The 25064-nt window shown below is 37.8% G+C and overlaps 1 protein-coding gene across 10 annotated transcripts in view; it reads left to right on the top strand.

The window, feature by feature from the left end:
* The window catches only part of CTNND2 (catenin delta 2), a 629651-nt gene that overhangs the window by 471751 nt on the left and 132836 nt on the right, over window positions 1–25064 (top strand). For all 10 annotated transcript variants that reach the window (XM_050328005.1, XM_050328001.1, XM_050328022.1 and 7 more), the window contains one exon: window positions 8928–9141. In XM_050328005.1, coding sequence (XP_050183962.1) covers window positions 8928–9141 — 214 coding nt within the window. The remainder of the gene's footprint in view (window positions 1–8927; window positions 9142–25064) is intronic.

Genomic DNA, 25064 nt, shown 5'->3' with positions numbered 1-25064 from the left:
TGTATAAGTCTTGGTGGTTGAATTTATTGACATTATGCCCCTTCACAGCTTTATGTTGCCTTTGTATCTGATCTGAAAAGTCCTAAGGAGAAAGCCATTCTTAAATGGGACCTAGATCCAAACCCTGATTTAGATTCCCTAAACAAATTAGATTTTGGAGTTAATGTGCAGCAATTTGCATAACATTCTGCTCTATTTTCAGCTAAAATTGCTCAGCACTTTTTTAAACTTGTAGCAAATTACTTTGCTAATGAGATTAAATTACCTTGTGATGTTACAGGTAAATTTGTCTGTAATAAATCTCACATGCCTTTGCAATATACAGATTTTGTGTTATCTTCCTGCTGTTCCATAGACACGTCAGAAGAAATAGTGGAGAGGATTTAAAGTTTGAAGCACTGCATTTTATCTTAAGAGGCCTATTGAACTAAGTACTATTCCCATATTGTCAGTGCAGTCAAGCTGGTCTGCAGCCTGTAGCCTCTTGGACTTTCCTGTAGTGCTCTGGTCTGTGTGGGCACACCAGTCTGCTCGAACAGTGAGCCTGAGAAGAACAGGGTGTAGTCAAAGAGCGTCTCACAAACATTACACTGCTGGCTACCATTTAAAAATTCTTGGGCATTTGGTTCAGCCAACTTGTAACTTCTCCTTCCAGCAATAGAATTGCTTGAAATCTATTCACAAGTGAAATAGTAAGCACTTACTCTGCTAGTTAGAAAAACAGCATCTAAGAACATTAAAACCAATTATTGTAAATAATTTCCAGAAGCAAACCTAAACTGAATTGTCTTTTTTAATTTGGTGTTTATTGAATATATACTGGCACCTGTGCTAGCATTTGGTTAGTTTTTAGTTCTGTTCCATATGTAACACAGTGACATTAAAAATAATTCCATGTGTTTAAATACTTATATTTTGATATATTGAAACATGCTTTCTTAATAACAGAAGTGTCAAAGAATAAGTGGTGGATGATGCAGTGTGTTATGTCAATTAAGCTGGCAATTAATATCTATGATGTGTAGAAAGGCTTGATTGTTGTTAGATTTCCTTCACCTCCTTTGGATGAAGATTTATTCAAAAGTAATTATTAAGAAAAATGTGGAAATTAAGCATCTAACCATGAATTAATCTTTGAGTTAGGAATGTGGAGCTGTTAATAGTGCAAGACTTAATGTCTTATTGTTAAGAGGAGACTGTGTTATTTTAGAAACACACTTTATCACTCTGTCAGTCTCTAACAAGTTTTGTCACCTACTCTTAATCCTCTTCTATATCCTTTATATTTTACTTTGTAAGGCAGGGTAGTCAGAATTAAATGCAGAAAAGGATGTTCCAGTTATACCTTCTAGCAAAATATGAACAATATCTCAGATGCCCATTTGCTGATTATAAATAGAAGAAGAAGGGTGTTTGGGTTTCTATCACAGCTGTATTTTTAGTCTGTTTTGGAATACTTCATTATCTAACAATCTTTGACCAAAGTGTTTTAAATTTGAAGCTTCCCTTTTCTTCCTTTTAGTATCTCTAGCTCTAATTTTTGCAGCCTTCCAAGGGATGGAAGAGGCAATTTCGGTTGCGTAGTGATTGAAAGAAAGGGGTTTGCTTCTTTTCTTTGCTGCTGGGCAGAATAGAATAATTTTCATTTCACAGATTTCACAGCATATATTTCAAAATAGGATTCAAAACCTTAGTAGTAGTCAAAACAGCTAATGTCAGTTAGCTTTGACTTGCTTCTGCTATTGCAAAGCCATAAGCAATAGCCAGAATCCAGGGTCAGATTTCTCATAACTCAATATGAAGAGAGGTCACTTGCCTATATTTTGTTCACTCTTGTCTCATCAGTATCTATCCACAGTGTCTCTGATAGCTCTTTCCCACATCTCCTATCCATCTTATCATCTATTCCAGCTCAAGGTTCACTAGTGTTACACCAATCCAGAATGTAGACCATCCTCATCCAGAAAAATTATTAGCAATTAGGATTAATAAGAAGATACAGCAGGACTGCAGTGATCAAGCAAAGGGTTGGCTGGACCAGCACAATTTATTTATACAGGACTAGGCCCTTTCATCTCATCCTTCTCTATTTTCTCCTGTTATTCCTCCCCCATGCATTTGGATGTCTCTCGTTTCCTATCTTTGCCCTCCTGCTCAAACATCACATAGTTTGGCACGTTGTCACAATCCCTTGCAACGTCCCATCAGCGTGCTCTTTCCCATAGGACTCGTAATGACCTTCTTATTCATTCCTCTGTGTGCCCACTTTACCAGTTAACAAAGCTCAGGCTGAACCTCTCCAAGCCTTGAAGCAGTTCCTTCAGTAGCCCATCAACCAGTGACCTCACGGACCTGGTCTTTTGTATTGTCTCTTGCTTTATAGGGTTTGTGCATGAAAGTGTGGTTTATTACTTTTCCTGTCTCATCTGTGTTCATATGCTGGACAACCATTGAGCAGATGTTCACATAAAACAGATCTCCTTACATTCCAGGTATCTACATAACCTTCACATCCTACATTTCATTTCCTTCCACACATCCAACCCATCTATTGTATTGAATTAGAAAAGCAAGTTATCAAGCAATTCATATGCTAAAACCATACAGTAGTCAACTGTATATGTATAGAGATAGATAGATATAGACAGATATAGGTATAGATAGATATAGATATAGATATACTGTTTCAGACATATCATCAATGTATTACTGACTTGTTTTACCAACACATATGCTTCAGGCTGGTCATATGTAACTCCTGGTAGATTAAGTATCGAACAGTCCACTGTTGTGGTAAACACCATTGAATCAAAGATGTCTCCGTTTGAGACAATTTGGAGAGGCAGAGACCTTAGATGGAAGGTTCCTTGCTCTGATTCAATACCCCTGGTTCTCTCCAATACAGAGAGAGAGAGAGATCAGATACACCCATATGCAAGTGAAAAAAATGACTCTTTATCAAGAAGAATGCTAAGCAATACTGATTGCTTAGCAAAACTGATTGGATTGAGCTAACCAGAAAAATTCCCAAGCTCCCACCCACTGGACCAAAAGAAGATAGTGCCAGCCTCCCCCCACCCATTAAAACCTGTCAAGAATAGGTGGAGGGTCAGTGCTGGAGTGCGGCTGCAGTGCTGGCACAGGCACAAGACGCTGGATTCAGTGATGAGACCTGGTCACTGCAGCTCTGATGGTGGTTGTAGTCCTGATCCGCTGAGGTGGCAGTAGAGGCCTGGGTGGTAGAAATCCCATGGAGTGAGGGAAGGAGACCTTGAACCTGCCTAATGAAGTCCATGTGGTCTTTTATTGGGCTCAGGGTGGGTGGAAATGCCTCTAGTACTTCCCACTGGGGCAGGGAGTTCTTCACTGGATGATTAATAGTGGATCACAGAACATTTCAAGAGGTTTTGACACCTTGTAAGCACAGGTGGATCTATTATGGCCATCAGCAGAGATGAATATCTTCTGGTCATGTTAGTGAATTGTCCTGATGTCTGCCTGAGGCAGATGAGTTATTTGTGTTAGGGCAAGGAAACAATACCCAGGTCTTAGCCTGAGGTGACAGCTTGCACACCCTCTGAGTCATCAGCCTCCAGTCTTTTCACCCTGGTGGATACATTCTTCTCCTAGAAGAGTACCACCCTTATCTTAAGTCCCTCTCCACAGTCTAAATTGATAGGGATATTTGGAGAAAAGAAAGAAAAAAAAAAAAGGTGAATACCAGTCTTTGTGCAACCCAGTACAAAAGGTCAGCCTTGAAACTGATAAATTATATTATATTTCTCAAAGGATCTTGACATGAGATATCCAAGCTGTCCTTATTGGGAACACAATTATCACTGCTTCCAGTACTAGCCTGAACCCCTTCTTGAGTCCAAATTCACTTTTTATTTTCATTATGTGGGTACCAATACCTTCTCAGATGTAATGCAAAAAAACTTCATATGATATTAGAGGAGAAGACTCTGGCATCAAGCTGACATGAGTGCACTTTCCTCAGTCTGTGTACTAGAGTCTGATACCTCTTCCTGTCCTGTCTGCCTGTGTCATGGCATCCTGGGACTTGACAAGAGCAAGTGCTTCTGATCAGCAAGTAGACGGTGGCATTAATGGCAGAGAGCCAACTTTAAAAGGAAAGTTTGAAAATGTCCTGGTAAAAGAACATGTGGTTCATCAGATGAAAGCAGCGCTCTGCTTGCCATTGTTTTGGGGTTTTTTTGTGGGAGAAATCATGTAATTTCTGTTCTGTCAGTTTTTAATTTGATTGGAATAGATTCCTGATTTATTAGTAAAGCTGAACAATTAATTCAGACATATACATGCTGAGCTTCCTGATCTTGATAGGGTTTGCCATACACTCCATAATGCCACGTGTGAAAGAGCACAGCTCTTTATTTAACAACTCTCTAACAGCATTTTCCAAAGATGTATACAAAATATTTCTGGTGAGAAAGAAGAAAGAAAGTAACTTTCGGAAATTGACAGTATCCATGAATTAAGAGTCATAGGAAACAACCCAACACAGATTGACCCAGCATTGTTAATACTTCTAGTCTGATCCTCTTTTTTATTATTTTGAGAAGAGATGGCATGAAAAGGGGACAGGGCATTCAAGACATGGTCATATATGACTGGGCAAACTCAGTGGTGCTCCAGAGTTGAAGGTTATTTGTTTGACTTCAGAAGTGGCTACTTTGGGGTTGGACTGTGTGAGAATAGAGTTGGTCTCCTGTATCTACTGACAACTTGGTACTCTGCTGTTGGTTTATTTCTACTAGGCAAACAGACTCTGGCAATATTCTATTTTCTTTTTCTCCTAGATCAAACAAGGCAGCAGCCACGAATATGTCAATAAATATTAAATTGAGAAATTTTCTTTTCATCTTGAGTTAGGAGAGAGAAAGAAGTATCTATCAAAAGTCCTTTGAGGGCTTGGGATTTGATGCCCCATTGGTGCAAATTGCTGCTTATCCACCCATCCCGGTATTGGCGAAGACATTTGGCAGTAGCACTGCTGAATTCATTTAATCCGTGACTAACATAGCTTGACTGAGATCCGCCCCAGGAGACTCTCTTGGTCAGAATTGTCCTCCAGGCTGTAGCTTTTAACTCCCTAAAAGACTTGAACAAATAGTTTCATTTCCTTTGCCTCAAACAAATAATTTCATTTCCTTTACCTCTATTTCCATAAATTTAAATAGATTCTGGTAATATTCACCACAGTCTCACAATTTGTCAGGCATAGTTGAACCTGCTGGAGAATATAGTTTTAAACAGCTATATAGATATGTGATGGAAACAGCTGGGGTGAGACTTCTGGTGAATAAGGGCTATTGAAAAAACAAAAACAAAAACAACAAAGCAAGACAGTAATCTGGATAAAAAACAGCATCAGAAACTGTGCTCCCAGCTGAGAACAATCAGTTTCATCTCTCCCTGCTTGACACAGTTTCTCTGCCAAGTATCTGAGCTTGGAAATTCAAAGAAAGTTTGCAAAATAAATCTTGTCTTTCCCAGGTAAGAATAGGATCTTTCTTCAATAAAATTTAAAATTTTTTCCAGTTATGTAAAGTGTTATGTAACATCTGTTTCATTTCTGTTGTATTACCCTTTTTTTTTTTTACAGAGATGTGTTTTAGATTAATATTTAATGTTCTTGCTTTTAAGAAACTGTCTTTGAATCATTTCGGTGTGCTGCTGACTTCAGGTTCCTGGGAGAGGAGGAGCTGCATGAGCTTAATACTAGTGTGCTGTCAGCTACCACAACTGAAGAGGGAAAGTGCAGCTCAGGAATACAGTCTGAATGTGTCAGAACCACACATTTCCCCTTAGAAATGAGCAGAAAATAGCAAAACCTGTCACCTGAGAGCATCCATAAACTGCTGAGGAGCATGAGATGCCACTTGGTCGTGTCAAAGAGGGAGAGTGGGGAAAAAACATAGGCACAGTTCCTCTGAAAGGAGGCAGAGCCATTTGAGTCTTTGGATGAATTGCAGTACACAGAATGATTTTTGCTACAAAGTAATAATTTTTTCTCATTCTTAATATTTTTTTTAGCAGTGAAGCAATTAAAATATTCATTCAACATATTGTGCTTTGAAAATATAATTCACAAAGATCAGCAGGCATGTTTTCATTCTGTCGTTCCTGATATTACTCATCACACCAGGCAACTCATTTATTTTTTAACTGTATTCTTTCTTCTATCAGATCTTGTTTCTTTTCAGAGATTGAAGTGTGAAGCTCAGTGGTTGATTCACCTTTTGTAAAACTGATGCATAAATTTTTGTTCCTAGTCTATTTAGTAAATGTCATCTGTTTTGTATGTAAGTGGCTCTTGGTGTAGAATGGCTGGTTTTGAAAATCTGGTTAGCAGAGGAAGCAAACATATTTCCATATGAAGGTTAAATGGTGATAGATTGTAAAACCAAGCAAACAAACAAACCTCACCCCTCACCTCTCCCAGATGAACTTGCTAAATTTTTCCTGGCTTGGAAATGAGCTAATTGATTCACTGCAAGTTATCCTGTTCACATGGGAAAGTTATGACCAGTGAGATAAATTACAACACCTTTTCTCTTTGACCTGTTTATCTGGTTTCATCTGAAAGATGTCATGGTTTCTCTGAACAGCAGAAGCATAGATTCTCAAAAAGATGAATAAACTTTTCTGCCTGAAATTGATATATTTTACCAGTGTCCATTCATATCTCTGCACTCTCCACATAGTGCTGGTCACTGTAGTCTTTGAGGTGATCTGCCTGTTTCTCAGGAAGTTGGACATGACATGCTCATATAATGCCTATTTGAGGGAAAATATAAACACTACCATGTTGGCATTTAGGACAAGACTGTGTTGTAACTGTATAGGCATTAAAACATTTTAACTTAACACTGTAACATCTTGGTATATATGCTTTTTGACTACACAAGTGCTTTATTTTTTGGTCTTCCTGTTATTAACAAGTATGTGCCAGATAAACTGGTAGAAGAAAGAGAGAGAAGTTCTGTTTCAGCAGTGAGTAATTTCATATAGCTCAATTTTGGAACCTCAAGAGCTGAATCATTTTCCATTCCTTATTTGCAGTGAATCATAGAATCATAGAACCATTTAGGTTGGAAATGACCTCTAATGTTATCGAGTCCAACCATAAACTCCAAAGTCCATCATTAAGTGCCACATCTATATTACTTTTAAATACCTTTGAGGATGGTGACTCTACCACTTCCCTGAGCTACCTGTTCCGGTGCTTGACAACTCTTTTGGTGAAGAATTCTTTCATAATATCCAACCTGAACGTCCCCTGACATAACTTAAGGCCATTTTCTCTTGTCCTACCCCATTCTACTTGGGAGAAGAGACCAACCCCCATCTGACTACAGTCTCCTTTCAGGTAGTTGTAGAGAGCAGTAAGGTCCCCTCTGAGCCTCGTTTTCTCCAGGCTAAACAACCCGAATTCCCACAGCTTGTCGTCAAGGGACTTGTGCTCCAGACCCTTTGCTGCTCACTCCAGCACCTCAATGTCTTTCTTGGAGTGAGTGGCCCAGGACTTGACATAGGATTCAAGGTATGGCCTCACCAGTGCTGAGTACAGGGGGACAATCAATGCCCAAGTCCTGCTGGCCACACTATCGTTGATACAGGCCAGGATGCCATTGGCCTTCTTTGACACTGGGTACACTACTGGCTCATGTTCAACCAGCTTTTGACAGTTCCTTTTCCAACTGACATTTTTCTAGCCGCTCTTCCACAAGCCTGTAGCATTGCATTGGGTTGTTGTGACTGTAACACGACACAGCACTTCACCTTGTGTAAGATCCATGAAATGCCATACATCAGTATGACTCCCCTCTGAAGGACTGCAAGAACACATGCCCATGCAAGAACAGCTTCACAAATATTTCGAAACTTTTTCGTCTTAAAAGTAAGATGGCCAGCTGAAGTGCCTGGCTGGCTTTGGGCCTCAGCCAACTACACATATGGGGAAAATTTTTGACAGAGATGTCTGTATAACTTGCTTGAAGCTAAAACTTGTTGTACTTCTTGGATGTTAGTTTTGAATCAGTGTGGCTTCTTAAAATTAGATTCAAGACTGGTTACTGTTTGAGGAACAAATAGTGCCAGAGAGCAATAAAGATGTATTTGTTGGGAACAGGTTTAATAATAAATTGTACTTGGTATTCTTACCATCTTGATCATTTGCTGAAATACTTTTGTGCTTTTTCTGTAATGATATTTTATATAAGATATATAAGATATTGCATTAGAAATTTTTTTTGTAGGCCACCTTGTGTATGCATAAGGCTTCTGTTCCTACATCACTGAAGGGTCTCCCTCAATCTCAGTAGAACAAGCTTGCCACAATGTATTTGTCATCCTCGTCTGTTAGTGTTAATGCATACTTCCTCCTTTTGCTTTCATCTTTGCTCATCCCAATTCAGTTGATATAACATCCTTACTGAGAGTAGTTGCTCGCATTCCCAGAGATTAAATGTAAAGGCAGGACTACTAAAAACTTTATGACATTAAGTGCTTCCTTTTGTTTGCTATAGTCTTGTGGTTTTTCCTCTAGCTTGTGATGTGTTACACTCTTGAAGGAGATAATATTTTTCCTGCACAGGAGAAACCCTTGCCAAGGCAAACCTTGATGAACCATGAGAAACCTTCATAAGGCAACACTCTTGGCTGACTTTGACTGCTTTTATAGAGGTTCAGGTTTGTCAGTTTGTACAGTTATGTTGCCACTGAAAAAATAATACAAGGAATCAAAGCAGTGTAATGTAGCAGCGTCGCAGTGTCACAGTGCTACCAGCACACCTTTGCTGGCCCACAGCCTGCATAAACCACAGCTTAATTTCATTGGATAGAATTTATTAGCACCAATGTTCATTCCCTAACTTTATGATTATCACTTTGTCCTGTTTCAGATAAGAAGACAAGGTGGAATACAATTACTGGTGGACCTATTGGACCATCGGATGACAGAAGTCCACCGTAGTGCCTGTGGAGCTTTGAGAAACTTGGTATATGGGAAGGCAAATGATGACAACAAAATTGCTCTGAAAAACTGTGGTGGTATCCCAGCATTAGTACGGTTACTCCGCAAGACTACAGATTTGGAAATCAGAGAACTGGTCACAGGTTTGAATCTTTCAGTATTTTTGTTCAAACTGTATATTGGTCTTTCAAGCACAGTTCTGTGCTGCATGCCGCTTACTCCATCAGTAACTGGTTTATTACCACATTATTTCCCATAACAAAAAAATTTCAAGCCCTTTGGATATATGTAATGTATGAATAGCTTTGAATATTGCACAGTTTACAGATGTAGGCATGGCTTAAGCCTATGATTGCTGGTTCACTTCATTCTTGGTTTGCCATGAATGCTCTTGCAGATGTGCTCCATATGTTCTGGTGGGAATCCTCTCCATCCTGTCTGATGTAGGGCTGCCCATGCAGAAGTTATATTTTACTGAATTTACTTACAAGCTGTTACTCATTCCTTTTATATCCTATGTAGTGAGAAGGAGGATTTGTTTGGGGGTTTTCTACATTCCTTGAGATTTTGATAGGAAAATGGAATACTGTGGTGGAGAGGTGGATGACATCATCTTCTGAAGCTTTTGTTTCTGAAATTTGATACCATACTGTGTAATGTGCTATAAACAGAGCATGCAGGTAGTGAAAGTTTATTTCTTTTCTTGATAAAGTAGAATCTGGTCTTTTTAAGATTGTTTGGACATTGTCTCTTATGAAATTCAAAGGAGAGGGGAGTGGGGGTGGTGTTCAGAAATACAGGAATGCTGTCAAACAGGGCAGATCTGAAATGTTTGGAGGGTTTTTTCCCCTTACCTCAAGCTATCCTGATTAATATGCACAACAGAAGCTAGATGGTGGGCTTTTCTATTTTTCACTTTGTGACTTAATTCTTTAAAAATATTTTAATCATCCTATTTTTGATGCCTATATTTTCATTATGATTTTCCTACTAAAATATGTAAGAAAATTTCTTATTTCTCTCACAGAATCATCAGAGTACATGTTATCTATGCTTCTGTACTTACCTTTTGTTTCAGGCCTCATTTAGGATACAATTGATAGGATTATCATCCTTTGGTTGGCTCCAGTTTCCTTCCTTGAGGGTGTCTGAATAAACTGCATGGTGTTTATTAAATGTAGATTTTTATATTTCATTTTGTGTCTTAGTTGCAACACTTATCACCTCCTACTTGTTAGTCAGGATTAATGGGGCAGAGATACAGGGTTGCATGAGCTCAGATAATGCCTCCTGTAGAGTGACAGAATTGCTGACAAATCTAATAAAGTGTAACCACTACTTCAGATTCAACATCCTTTTTTGTCTCTTGGTTATGTTGTTGGTGTCCTGGCTCCGGGGAATATTTCACCTATTTACTCTGAGTAGTAAGAGGCAAACTGCTGATAAACATCAGCAGTACACCTCATCAGTCACAGTGGCACTTCCCACACCATCTGTAAATGGAACACATAATGTCATTAGGTCATTTTAAGAAAACATATGGGGCTATGATTTACATTGATTCTGTTGCACAGTGTGTTGTTAAATTTTCCTAAATTCCCACAGAAAGAAAGAAGTGTTATTGACAAGAGGAGTAGGTACTAACCTTCAGTGGTAGGCAGTAACCTGCCTTTATACAGGTAGAGGCAGCTTCCCAGGATGAACATCAGGAGTGTTGGACACGTATGAAAGGGTAGAAGAGCGAGGTGGTGACCCTGAGGAATGGAATCAAAGTCAGTGGTATTTCTGGTTTTGTATTGGGGTTTTTTGTTTGTTTTTAATAGCCAGTATATCCCAGAAGGCCACTGCTTGCCCTGGCCCTGTTTTTCGCCTTTCAGAGTGTAAATCACTTGTCCTTGCTTTCAAAATGCAAAGCTGGTTGTGGTAGTGTTCTGCAAAGCGTCCTTTCAAAGTAAGGCTCATGGTTGCAACTCTCATCTCGCATCTCTTAGGAAACAGGCTGGAGTCGTGCATCTGAATCAGTTCTCCTTTGGTTTTTTTTTTGTAAAATCTTGTAGTGTGATAGCTACCCCAGCTCAATTCCTGCCTTCCGTCCTTTCTGGGGAAGGAAAGCTAGCTCCTGCAGCGGGTTCCTCAGTAATGAAAAGATTTGATTTGGTGACAGGCACAAGGAAAAATAAAAGAAGTTCCTCATGCTTTCCATCAACCTTCCTGAGCTGAGGTGGCAGGAAGGTGATTATTTCAGTAGGGTCACTATAGACTGAAGGAGATACAGAGAAAGTAATAGCCGTTGTCTGGTTTGGGAGTAAACATAATACCTTGAGCCTTTCTATCTCATGTTCATTGTGCATCCTGTCTATATAAAACCTGCACTTGTTTGTTACTTTTAGAGAGGACACAAAGTTCCTGCCTTAGGAATTCATACATGCTCTGACATTGTTACCCCTAAATACTCCTTCAGCATTTGTCCTCAGAGCACTTCTCTTATGTGAGGAAGTGTCATTATCTCGGTTTTACAGGTGGGGAACTGGGCCTATCAAGTGTAAATGGCCTGTCCAGAAATGTGGCAAGATGAAGGTGTGAATCACTCTGAATAGGCACTCAGCTGCAAGGGAAGAAATATGGGCAGGAGAGGTTTTTTAGCAGCTCAATTTGTCTGGTAGCAGTGAAGCATTCATTGCCTGCCCCAAGTACCACGCAGCACTCACCCAACAGAGCGAAAGTTCTGATATTAGTTCCTTCCTCAAACACATCGTACATTTTCTTCCTTTTTTTTGCTTCTCCCTAAGGAGATTATAACTTAAATTTCCAGCAATCTCAAGACTGGCTTTGGAAGGGTATTTAAACCTGCAGACCAGCTTTCTATCCCAGTAGCTCCTTGATTGTCAGGGTTGCCTTCAGCACCATTTGTGGCTTTTCCTCTTTTCCAGATACTTCTTTCTGGCATAATCTCTCCAAAACAGTTTTGGAGGTTTTCACTTTTTCCTTTATCTTGTCTTTCTCCTTCTCACTAGCAGAGGTCTTGGGCTAATACTTGAAAACCTTACCATGCTCCAATTTTTGGATTGCACAAATTTAACCTTATAGCAAAGTATTAGAGCTTCAAGGCTCTCTCATGTCGAGCAAATGGTTTCAGTGCAGATTCCTGTGTAAAAGCCATGAGTAAAAGCCACAGTTCCCTAACTGTGCTGCCTGGCTATTTTAAAGTTAGATGGTGTCAATGCCCAGGAAAGCTTCCTAAGATATGGAAAGATTTTTCTTACAGAAACAATTCCACAGTCACAGGTTTTTACTAGAAGAAAGTGGATAAACTGAGGTATACAAATGAATAGATACATTTATGTGAAAATGAACTATTCTGATAGAAATAGAGATGTCAGCATGGCTACAGCCTCTGGTAATGTCCAGAGACTCAAGGAGAACCAGAATTACAATACCTTGTTGACTGTAGGTCTGTAAATGAAAATAAATAGGTGTAAGCTGGATGTGCCATACTTAACTTAGCCATCTTTTCACCCCAGCTCTCTGCTACTAGTTCCCACAGTAGCTCCTGTTAATAGGAAAAAATAAAAGCCTTCTATTTTAAAATAATTAAATGTTAACACTTTTCTAATAAATATAAATAGACAAGAACACAGTACAAAATTAGCACAGATCCTGCAGATGGTAGAAAGAAATATTTTCACTTGGCAATAATGAAAATGAGTAACTGATTTCTGATTCTCTTGCCTTTCCTGAGTTAATTATGAACCCTTCCACAAAATTCTATTTTAGCATTCTTTCTATTTGTTATGCTGTCAGGGGAAAAAAATTACATGAAAACTGTGACATATTAGCAAGGATAACACAAGAATCCCATGGATGCCTTGTGGAGATGAGGTCAAGCAGCTGTTGCTAGATCCATTCCAACCAGAGCATTCTATGATTCTGTGATTCAACCAATCCTTGCTCCCTGTTCCATCAGCTCCATTGGATAACTGGGTATCTGTCTCAGATAAAATTATTTAAATTGCTATGCTTCTCATTGTTTACAAACAAAATCCATCGCAATTAGAAAAACAGTTTCTCCCTATGAACAATAAGCTAGCTGAATAGGGAAAAAAACATTTAAAGAGGGCCCTTATGACTGTTTCACCTGTTTTCAAACTGTACATACTATTCTTGATTGAAAAGTAAAATTGGATAATCCACTTTTAGAAAGCACATAATGATAAAGAGCTATAGCTGTAAATAATGTCAGGAGAAATCATTTTTTCCTATGCTAGCAGCCAGCCTCCTGCTTATTTTGGTTGACAGTAAGGTGTCAGAGATTTAACTATTGTCTACTGAGAATGTATAAATTTAAAAAGTTATCACATTTACAAAAAATGGAAAAAAACCATAAACTATCTAATATACCATATATTGTATGTATATCTATATACTATATGCAGATAGGTAGATATTGACTCTATGTATTTCATTCACATTTTTGTTCACTGAAATAAAAAGCATATATTCCGTACCTGCAAAATACTATGTTTTGTATAAAATGTTTCTCTCAAAAAAGCACTAGTTGTCCAAATAGCTTTGGCCCACGGTCAGGTTAGACAGAAAAAAAATTTCATTTACTTCCTAGATTTTGGATTCCGGTATACATTAGTGTTGTCTTTAATTTCATCTGTGGCCACTTTGTGTTTTGGCTTGGTTGTTCCTCTGTTGTCACCCCATGTGATGCAACATTATTATGTAGTCGTTTTACATTTCTGTTCCAGTTTTAGTAGTTGCCATATGTTTATAATGAGGGATTTATAAGCTTATTGATAGTCTTTCCGTGTTACTCAAAGCAATTACATGTTGTCCACCTTATATCTATCTGGTTTGAGTTAACTGCTGCAGGTGAAACCTCCTTTTTGATTGCATACTGCTTATTAGTATGTGCATAAATTTATTGGCAGATTAGTCAAGAAACTCCAGAAGGGTCCCTTTGAGCCTTGTATGTGTCTTTGCTAATCTATGTAGTTGCAAGTTAGTGAGCCTGCAGTGATATGTAAAGCACATTTAAGGGAGTATTCTATTTAAATGGACCTTTTGGTTTACTTCAGTGGAAGATTTAATTTTATTTCATTTTCTTAGGTAATTCTGGCCAGTTCTTTAGAATTTTTAACTTCCTGGTACAAGAGCAATTCTTCTCTTGAGGGGTTCCCAAAATCAAAATTACGGGCCTGCAGTTGTTTCCTATTTGTGATGTTATTTTCTAATTGACTTCATAAGGTATTACACTTGTGACTTTTTGTATAGTAAATCATATATTATGGCAAAGGGTTGACTATTTAGTACTTGGGATCTTGAAGCAGTTTATCAATTTAATAATTTTCTGCAAAAGTGCCCTTGACATTAGCTTAGTTACTGGAGTGTGTAAACACAGATGTGAAATTTTATTGTGATATAAACATTCATTTAGAGGTGGCACTTATTTGTAACCCTATTGCTCTCTGGAAATTTGATTTGAAAATGAGTAAAGGCTGTTTTATCCAACTCAGAGGTGACTTTGCCACAGACTTAAGTAAAGAAGAATCAAATTCTTCCATGAGCTGCATTCTTAGAGTATTTTAACTTGATGTAATTCTTACAGTCTCTATTATAATCCTTTTCTTTGCAGGTTTATATTAGATATTCCAGTATTGATCCTATTAAATATCCCATTCCTTAGTTGTATTCAGCTTTTGTAATGAGGCAATGCAAGTATAAGGCTACTTGGTCAGTGAAAAGCCTGATTAATTAACGGCTTTTTATATGTAATATAAAAAGATAGAAAGGAAAATAAATATATAAAGTGGTTGCTTTTGGAACCTAAGAGAGGATTTCAGCATTACATTAAGTGAAAATTAGATTATAAAGTTCTGTGGTTTAGGTTCAGATACGTATCCTGGCTGTCACAAACTTTTTCAAACAGACAACATGAAAAAATGTCATGATAGCATAACCATGGTAAGGCTGCTGCTACAAGGCTGGCTTAAGTTTGGTTCATTATATGCTTACCTAAGAGAGTAAGACTGCCAAATATCATTTTGGGCTGATAACTGTGTAGTTAAAGAAAACGGAGACGAGATAAATGTAGAATGTATACAAATTGCCTCTTAAGATGCAGCTCTGTGAATTAGATTCTCCTCTGCCTTCAGTATCTGATCACTCTGTCCTGTCAAATCAAGGAAATTAGAAAGGTTAAGCATAGAGATAGATAACTGCTAGCACAGAACACTGCTTTCAAAAGTGTGTGGTTTGATTTTGGCAAGAAAATATGTTCATTCATTTCTTGCTTAGTGTCTCCTCTGCACGTAAGCGAATTCTGTAATAACTTTAAACAAGTGTTTGGAGAAACTTACCAAACACAGGGGCAGGTAATTTACAGAGTTTAAGTGTAATTATTTTTTAAATAATGGATTTAGGATGAGATTCACAAATTTCAAATTACTTGCTTAGGCACTAAAGTTTGCTTGTGTGTTTTAAATGCTTTTCATTCAAAATGTAGATTTGAAGGGTATTAGCTCTAATAAACATTTCCTACTCTTTCTCTAAATTGATGTAATTGCAAGTACAATATCGTACCACAGTCAATTTTAAAACTTGATTAAATATTTTCACCTAATTTACTTCTAATTAGTGTTTTAAATAAAAGCTGGTTTTAACATTAACAACATTATTTGTGTGCTGAAAATTCCTATCTATTTACTCTGAATCGAAACCAGTGGTAGAATGAGGAATTGCATATTACAGTTTCTCCAGTATTTCTTTCTTCAAGTACAAAAGCTTTTTCATTTTCCCAAGTTTTCATAATAGTTTGACTCCTTCCCTTTGCTTGAGATATTTTAAGCAAAGTATTTTTCAACCTCTACCCTGAATTTTGTGAGCCAATGAGAATTTCATATAAAATGACAAACTCCATCAAATCCCCTGCAAGTCTCAGATTGCTGTAACAACAATGCATTTAATCTCACAGCCAAAACTTTTCATAGGCTAGTTTATGTTCCTTGCTGTTACATTTAAAGTCTTGTTATGGGGAGAACAGGAAACCAAGGATACGGTGAACTAAGAAAAACTACTCGTTACTGCTGCCTTGATAAAATTAGATTTATGCTACACCATTATCAAAGCTAAACAAAAGCAAAAGGAATGAAGTTACCCTGGTCTGCAGAAGCAGCTGCTAAATTTAATCAAACTGAAGGTCCAAGTGCCCCAACACAACCTCAAGCAACTCAGCTTCACCAAGGTAGTACAAACCCTCTGGCCTGTTACTGGCAATGGCAATGACAGGTGGGCTACATGACTTCTCTGTTTTTTCCACTCCAGTCATCAGTTCTTTAAGGTTTTACCAAGATTCTACAAAGATCTCTATTGCATATTTATAATTTTCAGAAAGTACTTAACGTACCTATTTGTGCTTCTCCAGACTAATAAGCTGACATTTCATTTTCACTGGGTATGCTATAACAAGTCAGAGCCATATAAAGAGGAATGCTGTTGTACTTTACATTATGATTCTACAGTGTGGCAGTTTAAATTTTAGATTTTAGCATCACCTACAGAAAATATTGCCATCATTTTTAGAAATGTGGAAGTGATTTCCAAACAAATTCAGGGCAGGAATTAATTGAGAGTTTTTTAAGTCCTCACGTGAACCCAGTGGGGAACCACTTACTGCAGAGGCATCAAATCTTTGTAATCATTTTCCTTGTGGAACAGGAAGGTAAAAGGCTGTACAGTTTACACCAGTATGTTGTTGGGAAACTGATTTCCAACCTATAGGCTATGACATCTTCAAGAAATTCCAAAGTCATACAAAACACATCCTATTTATAGTTCATATGTAAATGAACACTTTCAAACTCTCTTCAGTACCAGCTGTGTAGTTCAAGATTCAGCAATTCAGTACATTTCACAACAACCAGTGAAAACTGAACTGGATATTCCCCCACTATGGGAGAAACTCTTAAGGCCATCATCATGGCTGGGCTTCGCGAATGAAGATTTGAGAAGGGCTCTACCCACGCTTCCTACAAGCGCACTGATGGCTAAAAAGGCCAATGCGAGATAGACAAGTCTGGTTGCAGAAGGCACAGCAGAAAGACTCCCCAGGTGATATTGACAAGACGCGATTCATTTACCAGCACCACTTGCGTCTCTTAGAACGCTTCCATCAGCGCTGCCTCCGTACAATCCTAAACATCCACTGGACTGACTATGTGACCAACATGTCTGTCCTTGAACAGGCAGCAGTCACGAGCATTGAGGCCATGCTGCTGAGAACACAGCTGCGCTGGGCAGGGCACGTCTCCAGGATGCAGGACTACCGCCTCCCTAAGATCGTGCTCTATGGGGAACTGGCCACTGGCTGCCACAAGAGAGGAGTCCCGAAGAGGAGATACAAGGACTGCCTGAAACAATCCCTCAGCCTTGGGCATATTGATCATCATCATTGGTCTACTCTTGCCTCCAATCGGGAGGCCTGGAGACACACCATCTATAACGCTGCTGCTGCTTTTGAGAACACACGCAGGATCACTCTCGAGGAGAAAAGACAACGCAGAAAGAATTGCGTCTCGTCGATATCACCTGGGGAGTCTTTCTGCTGTGCCTTCTGCAACCAGACTTGTCTATCTCGCATTGGCCTTTTTAGCCATCAGTGCGCTTGTAGCAAGCGTGGGTAGAGCCCTTCTCAAATCTTCATTCATGAAGCCTAGCCATGACAACAGCAAATCTAAAAGTAATTTAATAAATTGTGTAATTTTGCTTCAGAAATGATGCTGTCTTATCAAATAACACTTAGGCAAACAATATTGACAGTTCAACTGCATCATTTTACACCAAATCTATTACAATTTACTGTCTAATTATAAGACAGTCTTTGTCCTGTTTCTCAATATGTTGTTACTGTTTTGGCTCTGAAAATGGGAAAACCCACTAATAGAATCTGTTGTCTTCATGGAAATCCATTCTCAAGTTTTTCTGAATTATCAGGTTAACTACTTCACCCCCTGCTGCTCCCAGTTAAATAAGGAGAGGTTTTAAAATGCATGCATTCTCAGATCTTTTGTCCTGCTTTCTTCGCAACAGGCTGGGGCTCCAGTTTATCATTTAAGGTGTTACGTCCAAAGATTTTTTTATAGGTAAAAGGGAACATACTGTTAAATAACAGTACAACACCTTCCTGAGGTTCACAGTACGTGTTTCCCAGACGTGAATGAGGGAGAGACAGAACAAGTCAATAGGGTGCCAAGGACTGGGAATAGTGGTATGGCCCTGGCATGGGAGTCCATCTCCTCTGTCTCTTATGGATCTGCTTATGGATGGTTTCATCAGTTTTCCCATCACAGCTGCTTCCTTCTCCCTGTTTCACAGGCAAGTTCCCATTCACTTGTCCTGCATTTATCACCCTCAGTGCCAGCACAAGAGCCAGGGTGGTCCCTTTTTGCTCTCCTTTTTTTCTCTAAATGGGAAGTAACTATTTTTCCCTTGTACATTCAGTAAGATACGTCTTCTATGAAAAATTCATTCAAGTTGTTTTGATTCATGTGACAGTGAAACTGATTTAATAATTTGCAAGTTAATATACTACATAAATGTTTTTCTTTTTTTTTTTTTTACTTTGGTCAAATCTTAAGTTTAAGAGGAAATATCAAACAAGGTAATCTGGAGTGATAAATAGAGGACATCTGTTGCAGCATATGGCTTAACATAACAGCTGCATTGAACTTTTTCAGCAAGTCATAATCCTTTGGAAAAATTCAGCTGGGCATATAATTTTGATGCCCTTGCCTTGATGGAGTATTAAAATGTTTGCAGTTTAAAACCACTTTGATATGTTTGCGATTTCCAACACAAAATACTTAAATTATATTTTGAATATAATTTATATATTCTAAATATATAAACTATATAATTTTGTTTAGAAACAGATCAGAATGTTTCACTTTTTTGTTTGCAAAATGAAAGTTTGAGGATATGGTGAAACATGTTCAGTCTGTGATCAAATTACTTTTTTCACTATGAACACTATTTCTTAAAAAATTTATTTAGTATTTTTAGGCTCAAAGGACAACCTCCATTTCTCCATCCCAAATAATCCTATTTTCAGTGCTGTCTTTTTCCTAGGTAACAAACAATCTGGCTAGTAAATAAGTGTTGTTTGTTTTTTTTCTTTCTTTTTTTAGCAACTTTACACCGAGTCTTTCATTTTACACATAGATGCAACTTTATAGATAGGACTAAATTTCTATTTGGTTCTTATCAAAAAGGAGTTTTGTATTTAGAGATGTAATTTAATGATCAGCTTTAAGTATAGAATTTTTATTTTCTGTATTAGGATCTGTTATCAAACATACTCAGTAAAATATGTAAGCACTGAAAATAAATCTTTCCATTCATATATCCATCCTTGTTTGATTTCTTTGTTTTTTAAATAAATATTTAATTGGGAATGGTAATGCTGTTAGTCATATATTAGGATAACGTTTTATTTGAAAGCAGTTGATTTATATTTTTCTGCATTTCTCTCACTTAGGATAAATTGCTTTTGGTGTGGCTTCTGTGTTTTGTAGGACCTCTTTAATTTCATCAGCTAGAATGCAAGTTAGGCAGGAACCACTGATCTTTCCACAGTAACTTAAATCAATTCTTGTAGTAATTCCTCTACTGTTTAACATGAAAGCTAATAGCTGTCTAATGTTCTTGTCTGACAGTTCTTCCTTATGTGTTAATTTGAAGTGTACAGCAGAAAGAGAGGAGCAACCTTAGGTCAAAAATTCAGTCCCATGAGATGAATACAGACTTTTTTAGTAATGCAATAGCATTTGGACAGAATTTAGTTTTAAGCAATATTAAAATTGGTCCCTCCTTTTTGTTTTAATAAAATCTCTAATTTTGGAGATGTAATTTTGGAATGAAAAGAGCAATAATTGAGAAAGAAAAAGTTAGCTTTTCAGAGGAAATGTTCATATTCTTTATACTATATGTAGTGTATATTTATATGTAGTCAAGATCAAGCTGTGTTTGTAAATAAACAACAAAGACCCGACCACAATAATCCTTCTCCTCTGTGGAAGCTTTTCACAGAATCACAGAATCAGATGGGTTGGAAAGCACCTCTGAGATCATCAAGTCCAAACTTTGATCCACCTACCACCGTGGTTACTAGACTATGGCACTAAGTGCCACATCCAGTCTCATCTTAAAAACCTCAAGGGACAGAGCATCCACCACTTCCCTGGGCAACCCATTCCAATGCCTGATTACCCTCTCTGTAAAGAATTTCTTCCTAAATTTGCAAGGCTATGAATGTCTGCAAAGGGAAAAAAATTCTTTTCACTGCAGCTTTCCTCAGTGTTCCCTAAGTTTTTGTCTGCTTATGACTTTTACTGAAAGCTGGTCTTTCTCAATGTGGACTTTTCCTACATCAGCTCTGTAAAAAAACCACCTCTGCATGTAAATAACTGAATTACAGGAAGGCTTGCATAGGTATTCACTCAACAAATAAAAAAATATTTCAAGAAAATTGGTGAAAATTCCTTGTCTTTTATGCCAATTTTAAACTTATTTTCACGGTGTTGTTTTAAGGAGCTGCCTTATGAGCTGTGAGTTGTTCAGGTGCCAGAATTCAAATCAGCCACTTTTTGTTTCCTACAGAAAATCTGTTACCAAGCCAGTTCCTCACCTTGACGGTTGAGCTGGTTGTGAAGTCTTATTGCACTTTATATTAAGAAATGTTGTAGTTGATATTCAACATATCTACAGCAGAAGCTCTGTAATATATTGGGAGCCCACATCTGCTGCCAGGGAGTGGATCCAGCTCTGCAGAGCAGCCTTGCAGTTACAGTGGGGGATCCCAGTGCCAAAGCTGCCAGCAAATGACTATTCTAGCACTTGAGAGCTTGGGGTAGAAAATGCTTTTCCTAAAGACTCCAGCAAAAGATCCCTTGTGCTTGGCTTCTGTGCAGAGTATTTAGCACTTAGATTTCAATCTTAACTGTCATGTTCATGAGGGAGACTCCCTGTAGTATCCCTGTGCCTTCAGCATATAAACAAAAAAGCCTGCCAATGCTCTGTTCACTCTTCCTGGGATGCAACCTCCCAGCAGTCTCAAATGGTTTTCTGCATCAGTCCATGACCAAACTATTGAATTATGATGGAAAAGAAAAACCTGGATGTGTTGGAAGACCTTTGAATTTTTATATTTACAAAGAATATTAAATAAGCAAAACCATAATATAAATTTAAGGTTGACTTAAACATCCCTTATTGAGAAGAATGTGGTTATCAGGTCGTCAGTTATATCTGACTGTAGATATACCTATGTAAGTACCACTTTGACTAAAGCACTGGAAAAAATGCATTGAAGTGTTTAATCAGGATGAGTTTTAGCTACAGCTAAATGGCATTTTGACTGAGACTGCTCTATTAAATTGAGTGGTGTCAAATTTATAAATATTTTGCTTTGATTCTTTAGGGTAAGTGATGCGGGATCTATTGTAATAACTTAAAGTAATTTATGTATGAAGAACTGCTGGTTCTAAGCTGAAAGTATGGCTTTGTCTGTTTAGCAGTAGTAACATCTCATCAGCCTGCACTGTGCTGAAGAGAAAATTAAATAAAAACTTTTCTTGTTCTCTGTTCTCTCAGTTCCCTCTTCCAGTGGCAACAAACCTAAAGTACCTTAATAGATTTTAGAATCTATGTGCAGTTTTCTTTATGAACTATATCTGTGCAGTTATGTCTTTTAAAAGGACAATTACAAATTGTCTTCAAATTTCTTCCAAATTTATAACCATTTTTTAAATTTGATTGTTATCTGTGGAAGACCTTCTTAGAAAAGGTGATTTATGTTTAATGTGATAAATAACCTGTTGACCATAACAGACACATATCCTCTGATAAGCTATTCCAGAAGATGTAACTTGATGCAGTAAGATCTCGATAGCAAGCATTCCTGTACACTCCTTTAAAAAAGTCTTTCATCTGGTATCTGCTAGACTGGTAATTGATACTCCAATCCAAAATCCATCTTTCAACTGGAACCAACTGAATACTTTCAGTACCAGTTTCTCCTCAGTTTTAAGCTTAAAATGAGATTGCAAGATGCTTTTTCACTGTATTTCAAGTTGTTATATGTAAGGGTGAAAAACTTTAACCTGTGAATAGAGATATGTTCAGTCTGGTATAGCTGTTTTTCTCTTTCTGCAAAGCATCCAATACAACCTAAAGTGATCTGCAAATGGAGACACAAAATGCCTACTCTGAATGCCTCACAGCTTTAAAAGCAAGAAGGAGATAATATACTATGAATGCAAGTGATTGAGTGAGAAATGTTCAACTCTGATTTATTCTTTATTTCGTATCTCTTACGAGAGTCAGTCTGCAAATGCTAAACTGTTGAGTTGGACTAGTGAGTTGTTGGATTAACCGCTCTCTTCCCATACATATACAGCAGGCTGAGTCCCACCTTTTTTCAAGAATCACTGGTGAGTCCAGCTCCTTCCCTTCCTGGGAGCATCTGATGACATGCAGATTCTTTAGGGGGCAGTCAACACACCTCTGAGGCTGTTGGCAGATTTGCTTGTTGTGCTCAGAAACCCAGTTCAGTCAGGGCTTTCAGAGTAAGGTGTCAAGTGGCTCAGTAACCAGCTTTTTACTGTAGTCTTAAAGCATATGTCATATGTGCATTCTTGAAAAGTGTGTTCCTAGTCATGTGGTGAACAGGTAGTTCCATAATGCAAAGGGCCTTGGGTAAAAGATTTATTTTATTGTCACTCTCTCTTGCAAAGTCAAGGCAATGGATCATTATCTCAGACCCCACATAAATCTAGCTCCAGGTCATCCTCAGCCCAAACAATGGGAAGTGAATTGCCTGTGCCCTTTCATAACTGCAAATCCTTAATTAAGGAAGGTAACAATGAGGCATGTAGAATGCCAACCTCAGCAAGTAGCAGACTTACTGCTTGTGAGAATAAATTTTAACTTGTCAGAAGAAAATTGGTGGCTTTTTTCATTCATGTGGTCGGTAGTATTTGGTCTTAAAATTAGATAAAACTCATTGTTCTAGGGTGGAAGAAGATTATCTCACACCTTAAAACTCTGAGGAACAAAAACTTTGAAGCTGGCACCAGGCTTACTGGGCAGTGCCATTTTGCTTGATTCTGCCTTGATTTCAAAGCATTTTAGGAGAAGGTAGAATTATAACTATTTTAGTCTGGTGATCCTATTAGACTCTTACTCTGAAGGTTTAATTTCCGGTTTGTGAAACCATAGAGAAAGAGGGCTTAGATAATATTTCTGGGCATCTCAACTGTTCCTCAGTACCAAATTACCATGATGTTTATGTAAGTTTGCTTTTAATTAGCAAGAACTTGAAGTGAATAGAAAATACTGTAGACATATGCATTTCTAAGCATTTTGCTAGACAGGTCTCTTGTGTTCACTTCTTTTATATTCTTTTCTGCTTTTCCAGTTCATGACTAGCTCTTGAAGCCCAAAATACTGGGTTTTTTGCCATCAAAGCACTCTGCTGCTTCACTTTCAAAACAGGACTTCTTCACAAAGGTGCAGCACCTTGTCTTGCATAAGAACTAAGTTAAACCCATAAAGGGGAAAGATTTGCATTCTGAATCTTTGCTTTTATACCATGCATATCATTTACGTCTGTCTAGATAAATGTAAAAAAAAAAAAAAAGCAACCACATTGTTGTTTTTACTAACTAAAACCAGCAAAAAGCTAGGTATTTCAATAACAGTAGACGTACCAATAATGCTTGCCAAGAACAGGTCATGAAAAATGAGTATAAATGTGTTTATGAAGGTCCTTTAAATGTGGAATTCCTTTTCAAAAAGACATTCAGAACAAAATTTAAACAAAGGCTCTTTTCTTTAAAAATTAGCAATTCTTAAATGAAAATAAGAACAATATTCTTATTTCTGCTTTTTTTTCTGGTCTGTAGGTAAAGTCTCTCTGCCTTATGTGGATTATTTTAATGTGGTTGTTTTATTAGTATGCTGATCAATTTTTTTCCATTAAACTGCATAATCAATCATCTTTGCAGACAGTTCCATATAAAATAATTTAAACATGAAATTGTATAACTGCAGTTAATTTTAAAGGGAAACCCAAAAATGTAGGTTGATTCCTGTTAATTACACTGCTCTGTCAAACCACAGAATGCTAAAGAAAGCCTTGAGCAAGTGGTGTTCTTGCTGCTTATATTTATAAATGTCTGAGTCCATGTTCCTAAGGTCTTCCTTCAACATTTTCCACTCCCTACCACTCACTCGCACTTTTTTGTAATGTTCATACTTGTAACAACCTATATACAATGATGATGATAATGGTTTTTCTCCTTTGGTTGAACACTTGATGGACATAAAGTCAAAACTCATTTTTACCACTCAAGGTCACGTATGGGGCCAAGCTACTGTCGTTTTGGAAGGAGACCAGGGAGGAGTAAGTTTGGTTTCTAGAGAGGAGGACAGGTGCTGTCAAGGGGAAGGTGATGAAAAGGCAGGCTTGCTCTTCCAGCTGCTCCTACAAGGATACCAGCCTGAAATAAAGACCATTGGTTCTTCAGAACCACATATTGCCCTCCAGCTTCCCCAAGCACTAGTAGCTGCCCAGCAGCAGCAGGCTCTTGGCACAGCACAAAAATCAAATGTGCTTTCCCAGCAAATACACAAATATATACATAGGAGTGGAAAGCAGGGTGTCTTTTGTTCCCAGCAATTTCTTGCCTGCTTTCTGTATCACACATCTGCAGTGGCCTTGATCTTTGCAGGTGTGCTCAGAAAGCTTTGGCTCTTGATTTCTTTTCTTTTTCTTTGGCACATTATGAATTGAAGGAGAAGGAGGTTTGTTTTTTTTAACCTTCTGTAAATCTCCTTGTGAGTTGCACCATTAAGCTTGTTTCTGTATAAAACCAATAGTTGTCTGCACATTTGTATAGTAAAATATTTACAAAATAAAAAAATTACTTGTTGAAGGCTTGGATAATACCATACTGCTGTATCAGGGTGTGGGGGAAGTCTTTTTGCTTGTAGTACCAACTAG

The sequence above is a fragment of the Myiozetetes cayanensis genome, unplaced genomic scaffold, assembly GCF_022539395.1.
Source record: "Myiozetetes cayanensis isolate MyiCay16 unplaced genomic scaffold, myiCay2020 scf1, whole genome shotgun sequence".
NCBI classification, from domain to species: domain Eukaryota; kingdom Metazoa; phylum Chordata; class Aves; order Passeriformes; family Tyrannidae; genus Myiozetetes; species Myiozetetes cayanensis.
The sequence above is the reverse complement of the archived record's forward strand: the minus strand, read 5'-3'. Positions and strand labels throughout refer to the sequence as shown.